Here is a 14375-nt window from a genome sequence, read left to right as displayed (position 1 = left end):
TTGTTATATAATATAATTATTCAACACTATAAACACTATCTGGGAGACATAGTGTTTGGTGACTAGGAGAGTCACAGGGAACCATAAGGGTTATAAGATATAAAAGTTTAATAAATGTTCTGTTAGAACTTAGTCTGTAAGGGAATGTGTGTGTGTGTGTGGAGAGAGAGAGAGCGTTATAAAGAAACAATTACAAAGACAAGCTAAAACAACAGTTAAACTGTGTAACTAATAAAGTATTTATAAACCGTTTCTGTTGTGAACACCATCCACTAAAACAGATACTGCATTCAGCCTGACTTGCAAATAAATTTCTTACTTTGTTTCAAAAAGCAGAAGTCTGAAATGATTTCAGAAACACATTAAAAATACTGCCAACATTAAGAAAAGTTTTTTTTAGATTTGGGACACAATAGGCCTGATACAGACAGGCCAAAATAAAGCTGCTTCGAGTCTCTTTGGAGGAATGCTGTTTAAATGATGCATGGGTCCTAAGAGTCCAGAAGCTGTGCCAGAGCTGCTTAGGATTGGAGTGTGGCTTTGGCATTACTTCCAGACTCTTAGGACCCATGCATCATTTAAACAGCATACCTCCAAAGAGACCCGAAGCAGCTTTATTTTGGCCTGTCTGTTTCAAGCCATTAGATAATGGGTGAACATCGCGTTCACATAATTGTTGTTTACATCACACACATGCCCGGAGTGCCCAGAAGCCACCCCAGGGCTGTGCCAAGGCCACTTAACCCAGCCCAAAAACAGACCAAAAGGAGTAGATCTTTTCAGCTGCTATTTGGGGCCAGTGGAATAGGTGCCCTCAGGGTTGCAGTGTGTGTTTGCCATGGCCCTGGGGCAATTGGGCTCGGAGCAGCTTCTAGGCACTCCTTCCTACCCCTTTGCTTTTCCCCTTTGTTTCCAGACCTTTTATTATCTTGGTTGCCCCCCTCCAGACACATCCCAGCTTGAACTGTGGTGCCTAGAACTGGACACAGTATTCCACATGTATCCTTTAAAGTTGTTTCTAAATTGGGATCCATTTGGGGGAGCCATTGAGGGTCACAAAGGAGTGCCATCCATGTGAAAACATAGAGGGTATAAGTGGCAGATTTTCCACATGAGATCTGACCAAAACAGAAAAGAGTGGTACCATGATTTTTGTCAGTCAGGAAATGTGGAAGTGACTGTGCAATGCTAGAATTCACCATTGTGTGCTTGGTCAAAGAAGAGTATAATTAAACATAGGCCTTGAATTTCAGGAAAGCTGATTTTATCAAGATCAAGGAATTATTAGGTGGAACACCATGGCTAGAGATGTTAAATAAAAAGGACAAACACCAAAGTGGGAGTTGAGTTGCAAAAAGCACAATCACAAACAATCCCATGGAAGAAATGGGAAACATCTAAAAAAAACCAATAACAATGTGGCTGCACAATAATATCAAGGAGAAAGTGGGGAAAAAATATGTATAAAGCATGGAAGGAAGGGCAAATTACCACAGAGAAATACAGATGCATAGCCTAAGCTTGGAGAAATTGTGAAACGAAGTTAAAGCTAAGAACAAACTGGGACAGACTAGCTATGGAAGCAAGGATGGGGATGTGTTCAAAACAAGAAAATGATCAAGGAGACAGCGGGGCTGCTACTCAATAAGAATTGTAAAATGCTAACAGATTGCAGCAAAAAGGCAGAACTACAAACATCTACTTTTGCTTCACTTTCCTTCCTCCAAAAAAGAGAACCATTTACATGCATCACCAGAGACCTTGGTGAAGGATCCAAATGCAAACCAGGATTGATAAGGAGATCTTCTATTTAATTACCTATGATTCTGTGACTCTATGATTCTATCTCAAAAAGTTCATATCTGCACGGCCAGCTGGACTGCATCTCAGAGCACTGATGGAACTTTCTGATGTACTCTTAGAAAAATTTGTCCTCATTTTTTAGAAATCTCACCTGGCAAACAGGTGAGTTGCCAAAGGACTAGGAAAGAGCAAATATTGTCCTTCTCTTCAAAAAGAGCAAAAAAGAAGATTTGCTTCAAACTGGGGGGAAACCTCAAGCAGAGTGACCTATAGTTCTGACCTGGTGCTGTCAAAAATGTTGGCAAGTGACAATAATAAGTCACTGACTTAGATGATGGAATATAGTGATATTTATCAGGTTTGTGGATGATACAAAACTAACACACTGGAGAATAGTAACAGAATTCTATAGGACCTTGATAAACTAGAAAATTTGACTGAAATCAATAAACTGAAATTAAGTGAAGATAAATGCAAAATTCTACATTTAGACCACAAATTCCATAAGCACAGGTATAGGATGAGAGATAAGTTGGCTTAGCTGTAGTACGTGTGAAAAGGGCCTTGGTATTATTGTTGATCGTAAATTGAATATGAGCCAGCGGTGTGATGCTGCAGCAAAGAAGGTGTTTAATGTTTTAGTCTGCATTAACTGAATCATAGTTTCCAAGTCAAGGAAAGTATCACTATATTATGCATTAGTCAGGTCTCATGCAGAGTACTACATTCATTTCTAGGTGCTTCATTTTCGGAAGGATACAGACAAGTTGGAGCAGGTTGGCAGCAATAATAACAAGAGGTAGTGAGAATGAAATATATAAGGAAAGGTTGAGGGAGTTGGTAATGTTTAGCATGGTGAAGAGAAGCCTGAGGGTTATATGAAATATAAATGAATTTCATGTTTGGACTTGGGTCCCTTGTCCAAGATATCTCATTATGCATATGCAAATATACCAAAATCTGAAAAAATATGAAATCCCAAACATTTTTTGATCCCAAGTATTTTGGATAAGGAAGACTCAACCTGTATTTGTTTTCATATAGAGATGATGGAACTATTCCTATATTTCATGGTGCCTTACGTTATGGTGGGCCCATTGTTTTATTACTTTTTAATTTATTAGTAAAGCATAGTATTTGCTTCACATTTTAGCACAATCTGCTTCATATCAGACTTATTCCTATAATTCAGTTCAACATTCCCACAGTGAAGAGTGATGTTAAAAAAAAAATCATCATCCAGCAGTTCTGCAATCTCATTATCATCCTTTACCAAATCTTTAGTCCATTTTACCACACAGTGGTCCAATTATCTTTCTAGATCAGTGGATCTCAACCTTGTTGAGTTTCAAGGTTTTGGACTTTCAAGACTGTCATCATTGCTCATACTGATGGAGGCTTCTGGGAATAGAAGTACAAAACAGTTGGAGGATTCAAGGTTGAAAACCTCTAATCTAGATAGTTTCCTGGTTCAGAAATAGTTAAATAATTTACTATTTTTGGTCAGCATTTTTTGTGATGTGCTATTTGAACATGTTACGTAACATCTCAGAAAAAAGGTATTAATAACAATTTCAATGGTCTTCTATCCCCCTCACCCTAATCCAAATACTGTATTCTATTCATGGCGGTAGTGACAAGCATGGTGTGACATTATACTCCTTCAATTCAGCTTCTGCTCATTTCCTACCACTCTCTACTGCTTTGGAGCCCTGTAGCCTGTCTGCTCACCTAGATACTTCTCTGCTGTCTCATTTCTAGTTTTATTTAGTAGAATGGAAAACATGGTAGCTTACATCCGAGAGAAAAGATGTATGAAAAGTGTGGTAAACCTATGAGATTGGTTACAGGAATCTTTTAAAACTGCATCTAAATTGGGACCCATTTGAGGGAGCAGTTGATAGCTATAAGGGAATGCCATCCATGTGAAAGCACAGAGGGTATAAATGGCAGATTTTCTCCCAGTCCTTACAAATCTCTTAAATTAAATGGGCATGGAGTCTGTCTTGAGCAGATTGAATTGACTCACTAAATCTTTTGGACTAGGCAGGCGTCTTTGTCTTGGGGTATCTTACTTTCCTTCCTTCTGTGTTTGCTCAGAATCCTAATCTGCAGGAGATAAAAAAGATGAATGTATGACATATCACTTGGAGGCAAAGGTTACTTCACATATGATAATATGGTGTGCATATGCTTAAATATATCAACTTCTGGAAGATGTATTGAAGCAGGGGCATTAAGCATGAGATTAATGACATAGCTTTAAAAAGATTTTGCTGCTAGTTAAATCTACATATGGTACATTGATAGGTGAATACAGACAGTTGCTAATTTTTTGTTGCAGGACTTTTAATAGAGCACAGAACCATTTTTTCTTGTCTTCAGTATGTACTAAAGCCAGGACAACAAACTCCTATGCTCATAATTTCACTATCTTTCATTTTTCAAGTTAATAATACAGTATTTGGCTAAAATCTGTTCTCATATCTGTAGCTTTTCCATAAATTTATTTTTCTGACTAATCAATTTTTGGGTCAAATTCTGTGAAAATAACACTCTTTCTATTGTATAATTGAATTCTCTACCTGGAACAACAATAAATATGAGGTATTCTCCAATCATCCCAATTTGGCAGGGGCATTCTCTCTTAATCTTCTATCATCCTACTTTTCCAGCTGCTTTTAAAATGTCCCAGGTTTTCTCTCCTCCTCTCACTTTCTTCCTTTTTTCTTGGCTCACATTAAGTGCTGAAAACTGAGTTCAAAGTAGAATTAAAAAGTGGGAGAGGAGAAGAGAGGGCAGAATTTTGCCCTTCCCATTAAACTCTAACGAAACAAACAAAACAAACAAACAAAAACCCAAGCCTGCTGCAGCCTCTCCTAGCTTGTCTGTTCTTCATCATTAATAACGTTGGCCAGCTTAGCCACAGCCAGTGTTCCAGATTTCATCTGTGAAATGTTGGAGGTATGACATGATAATTAACTGGGAAGTTTATCACATGGGAGAAATAGCATGCAAAAACAGGATTTAAAAGGTAGTAAAAAAAACTCGCAAAAGCGCGTTAATTTTCACACATGTCATTGTTAAACTTGTGTTAACCCAAATAGAAAATAAAGAAAAGCTACTCCTTTTTACTTTTGGGATTTTCCAAAAGTAAAAAGGAGTGGCTTTTGTTTACTTTCCTTCCACTTTCTTTCTTTTTTTTTTCATAATCTTTATTAAATATATTCAAAATAAGCCAAAGCAAAACATAGTTCAATCTATACATCATTGAATCATATTCCACATCCATGTACATTTGTCCATGTTCTTCAACAGTTTTCAGAACGATAATCAAATACACTAAGAAAACCTTCCTTCCGAGCGTTAAAGAAATATCTTTTCATTCTGTCTTCTATCCTTGTTTTATCTTGCATATCTTTCTTTTTAGTATTAAACCTTACATTACTACCATTTCTCACAAATGAAAATCCCTTCATTTACGGATAATTTTATTTACATATACATCCACATAACTACAAATGTTTGCCCAAAGACTCCCTCAATTACTAATATCTACCCGTACGTATAAAAATCTGTACGCTCTTCCACACACTTATGTAGACGTATATGCTTATACATACATGCATACCCCTATATATCTATTATGTTATATAATTTCCTCATAGCTCCACATCCCATTTTCTTTTCATATAGTTCCAGATAGGGTCCCATTCCTTATCTCTTTCCATTTTTTCCATGGGATTCTCATTGTATGTTGACGTAGCACAATCCATATCTTTAACCTCTAAAACCCTTAGCAACCATTCATCTATAGTAGGTACATAGAGTAGTTTCCAATTTTTTGCCAAAAGGATTCTAGCACAAGTAATTAAGTTCAATAATATTCTCCAATGTTTTTTTTTTTATTTATTTACCGTATCCACAAATGAAGTCATGTTCAATAAATACACTTCTGGTATAAGCGGAAAATCAATATTAAAAATTTGTTTAATGTTTTTATGAATTTTTAACCAATATCTTTTAATTATCGGGCAGGCCCACCACATATGAAAGTATGTCCCTTTTTCCTTTTGGCATTTCCAGCATTTGTTATCCGTTTGTATATTTTTGCAATTCTTGCGGGCGTATAGTACCACCTATTAGTGACCTTCATACAGTTTTCTTTTAATTCCTGTGAAATTGTGAATTTATTAGACCTTTCCCAGGCAATTTCCCAGTGTTCAAGAGGTATTTCATGACCTATTTCAGAGGCCCAAGTTATCATATGGGTGGATACAGTATCCTGCTCCAATTCCCTAGTCAAAAACAAATTATATAGTTTCGCGATTTTCCCTTTTTCCTTTGTTCCTAAAATTTTATCTAGATCATTTGGTTCTTTTTCAAATCCTTCTTTTTGAGCGTCTTCCTTGAACCTTTGCCTGATCTGATAATATCCAAACCAACTCATATTTTTTCCTTTAGCAATTAGATCTTCTCTTGAGATAAATTTTATCATGTTATTGGGCCCCATTTTTATTAAGTCTTTATATCTAACCCAATTAGGGTTCCCCTCCCATCTTCCGAAAAATGCCTCCTGCGTGGATATCCAGTTAGGTATTCCTAAATAAAATTTTCCCTTAATCTTTACCCATGTTTGAAATAGGGCCTTCCTGATAGAATGATTATGGAAGTCTTTGTTTATTTTATCTTTGCTGTACCATATGTAAGCATGCCAACCAAATCTTAAGTTGACGGCTTCTAAGTTTAATAGATTTCTCTTCTCTAAATTTATCCATTCTTGAATCCAAGTCATACAGCATGCCCTATAATATAATTTAAGATCGGGTAACGCACAGCCTCCTAATAACTTTGGTTTTATTAAGATCTTTTTGTGTATTCTTGATCTTTTTCCTCTCCATACAAAGTTCAAGATATTCTTTTCCCAGTCCTTAAATTTTAAAAAAAAAAATATTTCCTTCCACTTTCTGTCTGGGTTAACATTAGTTTAGCAATGACTGTGTGAAAATCAACCTGCTATTGTGGGTTTTTTCCAATTTTAACCCTTGTTTTTCCACAGGATTTCCCCTGTGTGATAAACTCCTTTGTGTTGTTGAGGAAGACTAATTTATTGATATCACATATAAAATGTTGACATTCATGCTAAAAGAAAAGAAAGCAACTCTTTTCCATTCCTTTCTGAGAAGCTCTTGAACAAGATGGGAAGAGGAACTAAGATGGAAGAAAACAGAAAAACTTGTCTCTCCTAACATTCTGGAAATGGGCCTTCCTCCGGGATCAGAATCCCAAAGCATAGAAGGTACCCATCCATTTACAGAAAGCAAGGTGACTACCCAAATTGTAAGATATGGTGGGCAAGTTTCAGAGCTTTGAAGGCTGCACATATCCTCCCAGGTATCCCTATCCCTTGACATGCACATTTTTTTTTTAAAAAAAAATCCTCATGTCCAAGGGAGAGTTGCTTCATATGGTTTGGCCCCTTATCTATTTTAGCTCCTTGATCTCGGGGGGGGGGGGGCTCATTTAAAAACCAGATGTGAAGAGAGGTCCCTATCAGTTCTGTGGTTTGGAGTGCATGGTGAAATTCTTCCTCACATCCTTTGGAACAGCCTTTCTTGATTTTTTTTGTTACCTTTACCTATACCGTTGAAATATTTTTAGGTCTCAGGGAACACATGTATAAAAAATATATCTACAGCTTAAACAAAAATTTTTTTCCCCAATCACAATCTCTCATGGCATCCCCAGTAACCTCTTATGAAAGATTCTAGCAACCCAGCCCTAGGGTGTGCAATGGGTTTTTCTCTGTCAAACAAAAACATTTTGGGTTGCTAAAGTAATGAAGGCTGTACTTTGCCTAACCCTGCCATAAGGTTTGCCTTTGGAATTTCTATCAGTGCTCCAAATACAGTTTTTTGCAAAAGTTATGTGGCCATATTTCTTTTGAAGAATGCTTTTTTTTTATAGACTCATAGAGTTGGAAGAGACCACAAGGGCCATCCAGTCTAGTGCCTAGTGGCTCAAGAGGTGATAAATAATTGACTTGAATAAATAATATACACATTCTATTGCTTATATAGCTATTTGAGACTGCAACATTTTTGTTTCAGGAGTTGTGTAGAAAGGAACCACAATCCCAAGTGCATATTTGAGATCTGTGGTATGCAGGTTGCGGCTAAGGCACAAACTCATCTTCCATTACATGTATGTTTTACATACCAGGTCATTGCACTGATCAGACTTTTGTCCCATTGAACTTTATGCCATTTAAAAGTCCACAACCATATATTATCTTTACCTTTACCATGGTAGTGAGAGTATACAACAGGGGTAGGCAACCCTTTTGAGCCGGGGGCCAGGTAGCTGTCCCTCAGACAACTGGGGGGGGCCGAAGCCAAAAAATAAATAATTAAATAATTTTTTATAAATTAAATAAATAAATAAATAAACTGGGACAAATGTAGGACAAAATTTTCAAATGGAGGGCAGTTTTAAATAAAAAATGGAGGACATGTGAAAAAATTTGCTGATTTTTAAAAAAATGTTAAGATAAATGCATGTTTCTGAGGCTTCTATAGACAATTGCCCCCCAAAGGCCCCGGCGGCAATCGGCGGCAGGACCGGGCTGGGGCCGATCCCAAGGCCTCGCCAGGCCGCATCCGGCCCACGGGCAGCAGGTTGCCTACCCCTGTCCTAGTATGTGGAGCAGCAGAAAGCAAGCTTGCTCCATCATTACTGTGACATCCCTTCAGATATTTAAACATGATTATTATGTCACCTCTTAACCTTCTCTTACCCTGGCTAAACATACCCAGCTCTCCTCAGAGGCTATGGTTTCCAGAGCTTTCACCATTTTGGTCACTGTCATTTGGATATGCTCCAGCTTGGCAACTTCATTCTTCTGTTCCTCTGTTTCATTAACCAAGAATTGATAAAAATTTTGAATAGCACTGTGCCCAGGACAGAATCCTGTGGCACCCTGCTAGTCACTTTTTTCCATGATGAGGAGCCATTGCTGAGTACCCTTTGTGTTTAGTTGATCAACCAATTACAAATCCACCTAAAAATCTCATTGTCTAACCCACATTTTACTAGCTTTTGTGAAAGGATATCTTGGGGGACCATGTCATGGGGGTTTTGTCAAAGGCCTTACTGAAATCTGGTTTCAGAAATCTGAAGTCTGGAAACCATGTCCTATGAGGAACGACTTCAGGAGCTGGGGATGTTTAGCCTTGAGAAGAGAAGGTTAAGATAGCCCTGTTTAAATACTTGAAGGGATGTCATATTGAGGAGGGAGCAAACTTGTTTTCTGCTGCTCCAGAGAACAGGACCCAGAACAATGGATGCAAGCTACAGGGAAAGAGATTCCACCTCAACATTAGGAGGAACTTCCTGACAGTAAGGGCTGTTCGACAGTGGAACAAACTCCCTTGGAGTGTAGTGGAGTCTCCTCCTTTAGAGGTCTTTAAACAGAGGCTTTCAGACAACCCTTACAGACCTAGGGTTAAAACAGACTGCCCCTTTGCACTGCTATCCAGGTGGCTTCAGAGTACGGTGTTTTGATGCTGCATGCTCTGAAGCTGCCCAGAAGCTGGCTTCATGCTGCCTGGCTGCCCATAAATGGGAGAGCTTCTGGGCCACATGCCACCAGAGTGCCTGAAAGTCAGCTTTCATCTGTGGCAGGGCAGAAAAGCTGGCTTTTTTCCAAGGCAAAAAGGAGCAGCTCTTTGCTGCTTCTTTTTGGGCTGGCAAAAAGGCAGATTGGGGCTGCGGCATGAAGTTGCTGTGGCCCTAATCCGGCTTTTTAGGGGCGGCTTCAAACTGCCCCGGGGGGGGGGGCTGTTTTGCCCCTTAGACCACTTTCATCTCTCTATTTCCCAATCCTGCCCAGTATGTTACAGGAAAAAAAGATAAATATGGAAGTAGGCTGTACCTGATTTACATAATTTGGTCTGATGGCCAAGAATATCCAAAATTTGTGCTATTAGAAATATGGCCAGATGTGAGTAATGGAGTTCAAACAAACAAACAAGCAAACAAAGGGCTTGTCTGGTATTTGATAAGAAGAAATGCTGAAGAAGAGAAGAGGCATATACATTAGCCTCTCAATTGACATAATGTATACAGAATTATTAGCATAACCTCCTTCCTGCATTTTTGTTTGTCAAATTCTCTAAAGTTATTGTAATATATGATTTGAGAATCAGCATGATGTAGAGTTTAGAGTTGGATGAGGACAGTGGGAGATCAGAGTTCTAATCCCTGCTTGGTCATGGAAACCCACTGGGTGACCAAGGGCAAGTCACATGCTCTCAGCCTCAGAGGAAGGCAAGGGAAAAGCCCTTCTGAAGAAATTCTGCCAAGAAAACCCTGTGATAGGTTTTAGGGTCAACATAACTCGGAAATGACTTGATGGCATGCAACAGCATCAATAACAACATACTATTTTCAGCAGTTTTTTCAGTCAAAAAGACCACTAAATTTTCTTTCTTCTTTTTAGGTCCCAAAGCAGTGGAAGCATACAGCCAAAAATTTCAAGTGCTAACCACCAAGGGGAAAGTGTTGTTTTCTGCAGATGACAATGAAGTAGTAGTTGGAGCAGAAAGACTGAAAGTTTCAGGTAAATAAATTCAACAAAGCTTCTCTCATTATAAGCATAATTACTTTTTGGAAGTGTTTTAGGTTTCTGATCTCCATTGTGGTACATTTGGAAAACCTTGTAGCTGCTATTCCATTTGACTTCAAAGAAGAATTTGTTGAATGTTTTTGATTATTCATTGGATTTGCAGCTTTATATTTTCATGACCTTCAGAACTGGCACAAATTCCTAAGAGAAGATACACCATCCATCACATCATAATTTGTTGGATTATTAGAAAGATTGGCAGAGGAATATGAAAAAGGATAACTTCAAATAAAATGCACTTCCTTGACATGAGATGCACAGTGGCCAGTGTCTTGTAGATTATTATTTTTTATCTAGATCAAAGTTCATGGTCCACATAGTTGTGTGCTTGTATTTGCAATTAAAAGGCATTTTGGAGAACAGGTGGGTGATTAAAAGATACAGCTATTTTTTTGTTTGCTGCCCTTTGTCCACTTAAAATTGTGTACCCTCACCAAGCCACTTTCTTACCCAGGCAGTTGCATGTATATCTTACTGATGTCATGTGTTGTGACTGGGGGAAATGAACATCTTGCATTATGTCTGAACCTCATTTCAAGCACAGTGGCAGCCAAGCATTTGAGGCTTCAGTTGTTTTTTATATGGGGGCCTTCAGTCATCAGGGTCCTCTAGTACTTCTGGCTGGTTAAACAGTACAAATCTACAATCTTAGCATAATTTTTTTCTGCTAAAAGCAACAAGAAAAAAATCCCTCAATTGGCTCTCACTCATAGTCCACAAGGCAGAAAGGGATGGAGAGTTATATTTAATACCTTTCCTAAAAGTTTGACAAAGGTGTATGTTTCAAATTGTTTCTCTTAGCATGTTTTTTTAGTCACTTCTGAAGTGGAGTAATCCACAAATTGCAGGTGCTTCGCTTTCAGCCTACACTGATCACATAGATTTGTCTGTTGTTTAGTTAAATTGCTGTTCTGTAGACAGCAGTGTTTTAGAAATATATATTTATATGTTTATTTTATGCCATCTCTTAGTCTATGGAACATAAAGGGATATTTCCCCAGTTCTTGTGCCATTTTTATTCATGCTTGCAGTAGAGTGTCTTTCTCAAGGTTTTGTGTATCTTAAGCAAATACATCAGAGGAGAAAAGTGACAAAGACATCATAAGTTACATGGGGTTTTTAATAGAACTGACAGGATCTCCTTGATGCTTGGTATGTGCCATATTTCTTTAGTCTTGTCTTGGTCTTCACATAGTCCAATTAGTCCAGAAAAAATACACAATTCTGCTAATCACTTTGTTTTAGCATTGGCAAAGTCCAGGTGCCACTGTCTGCTAGCTATGTAAACAATCTTGACCTGTTCTTGTTGTTGCCTTAGGTGTCCTTGTTGCAACAGGGGAAGCGTGAGGCTGCAATCTGGCATGAAAGTTCTTTTGGAGAGGTTGGAGCAGCAGTTATTGGGCATGTGGCCACTTTTAATCTTGTTAATGATAATGACTGCCTTCCCTTTGTACTTTTTCAAAGCTTGATCAGGAAGTTTGTTCTCTAAAGCAGCTCTGCTGCCTTAAAGTGAAAAAAGCAATAAGTCTGTCTCTTTTTTCTTTGAATTCTTAAAGATTTTTCCTAGCACTGACAACAACTTGCAAGGAACATGAAGGAAAACATTGTTTAGAAGATCTGAAAATTAGGGCTTAAAAAAAATGAAAAAATAAGGCATAGTTTGTTCTTCAAGCTGCCATCTGTGCAGGACATTAAACAGTTTAATCCTTTTTTGGAGGAGGGGATGCACATAGGAACAGATTTGGGGTATAAGCCACATGCTACTGCAGTCGACAGCAAGACACCACAGATTTTAATGATGTTGTAGGTATGATTTATTTCAAAGTCTCTTTCCCATGTATAGAACTCATAAAATCATAGTATCATAGAACTGAAAGAGACCCCAAGGGCCATCCAGTCTCTAGCCCCATTTTGTCAGGCATGAAGACACAATCAAAGCACTCCTGATGGATAGATATCCAGCCTCTGTTTAAATACCTCCAAAAAAGGAGATTCCACCATACTCTGAGACAGCATATTCCACTGTTGAACAGCTCAGGATGTTCTTCCTAATGCTTAGATGGAATCTGTTTTCTTGTAGTTTGAATCCATTGCTTCTTGTCCTAGTCTCTAGAGCAGGAGAAAACAAGCTTGCTCCATCCTCAGTATGACATCCCTTCAAATATTTAAACATGGCTATGATCCCACCTCTTCATCTTCTCTTATCCAAGCTAAATATACCCACCTCCCTCAGTCGCTCCACATAAGACATGGTTTCCAGACCTTTCACCATTTTGATTGTCCTGCTCTAGATGTCTTTTAGTTTGCCAATATCCTTTTGAATTGTGAATCCCAGATCTGGACACAAATCAGAATAGAGTGATACTGACCTGTTACAGACAGCCAAAATAAAGCTGCTTCGAGTCACAGTGGAGGTATGGTGTTTCAATGATGCATACGTCCTAAGAGTCCAGAAGTCACACCAAAGCCACACTCCAGCCCTAAGGACTGGAGCGTGGATTTGGTGTGGTTTCTGGACTCTTAGGACGCATGCATAATTGAAACACCATACCTCCACTGTGACTCGAAGCAGCTTTATTTTGGCTGTGTGTAACAGGCCACTGTTACTTCCCTCTGTCTAGACACTCATCAACCCTCCTCCCCAGTAGCTAATTACAGGTAACTACATTGCTTGTAACTCATTATTTCCAAGCTTTGTTGTGGTCCTGCAAATCCCATTATCCCTCACTACTAGTAGCACTGGCTAGGGCTAATGGAGAACGCAGTCCAACAACATCTCCACTTTGCAAATCCCTGGTCTACAACAGTGAGTGGCGTCTTCCTAAGGCCTTTGTTTGACATTTTCCCAGTCACTTGTATCATTTCAACTGGAGTTGGAATGGGGCTGAGATTATGACCATATGCACATAAAGCATATATCATACCCCAAAACTAGAGAACCTACCCATCCAGGAGAGTGGACAATTTGTTAATACTCATAGGGCTAATGTATCAAGCCTGTGTGGCTTCAAAAACTTCTTACTTTGCCACTTCTAAGTATCTAAAGCAAAGATTAAACTGCTGAGATATCTGTTGCTCCAAAAAGTCTTCCTTCAACTTTAATTCATTAGCTACATTTATATAGGCGGTTAATAAATTTAAAAGAAACTAATAGAGGCCATGTCTTCACTAGAGCAGGGCAGCTCAGACTATTCTGCCTCTGGAACTGCCCCAAACCACCTCCATCACAAAGTCCTCCATTCTGAAGCTGGATTACCACAGATTGTTTGGGTCCGGAGTCAGAACAAGGTGCCCAGTGACTGTTACATGGCTGGACACATTGTTTTAACTTTATAGAGTGAATGACTGGTGGCAGCAATGGACTTGCCAGGCAGCTCAGCAGGACAGGTCTCAGAACAGAAGACTGGTTCTTCCCTAAGATCTGGAGTAATGTGAGAATTCTTGAAATCTGGGGTAAGGGTTCTGGTACTGAGTGGGCTGGATGTCATCCAGTCTGCTTGCACCATGGCTTTGGGCTGTGCATTTTCTGGACTCCTCACTAGGAGATGGCTAAAGACTCTATATTTCATTTGTAGCTTTGAAATCCTGTATATTTATAGAAAGTTGAACCATATTAAGCAACAGATTAAGAACATTAATTGTTTAATCCATTAAGTATAGATTTTAAAATAGAAAATTTAATCAGTTATTTGTTTTAATTGTATAAAGACTTTATCCAGATATAACTGTCGATTCTGATCATCGCTGCCTTCCTATGGTTTTGAGGTCCCATTGATTTGTGTGGGACTAAAATATGCCTGGATGTTCAGTGTTTGTGGCTAAAAATTGTTTTTCAGAACAGTCAATCACTTGCCAATAAAAAGAGTAAACAACTATCATGTGTGAA

General features: G+C 38.5%; 1 protein-coding gene across 7 annotated transcripts in view; it reads left to right on the top strand.

Annotated features, from left to right (window-relative positions):
* The window catches only part of SGCD (sarcoglycan delta), a 719570-nt gene that overhangs the window by 604316 nt on the left and 100879 nt on the right, over positions 1 to 14375 (top strand). For all 7 annotated transcript variants that reach the window (XM_042451267.1, XM_042451262.1, XM_042451266.1 and 4 more), the window contains one exon: positions 10304 to 10423. In XM_042451267.1, coding sequence (XP_042307201.1) covers positions 10304 to 10423 — 120 coding nt within the window. The remainder of the gene's footprint in view (positions 1 to 10303; positions 10424 to 14375) is intronic.

Source organism: Sceloporus undulatus, chromosome 2 (assembly GCF_019175285.1).
Source record: "Sceloporus undulatus isolate JIND9_A2432 ecotype Alabama chromosome 2, SceUnd_v1.1, whole genome shotgun sequence".
NCBI classification, from domain to species: domain Eukaryota; kingdom Metazoa; phylum Chordata; class Lepidosauria; order Squamata; family Phrynosomatidae; genus Sceloporus; species Sceloporus undulatus.
Note: the sequence above shows the minus strand (reverse complement) of the source record. Positions and strands in the feature narration are given on the sequence as shown.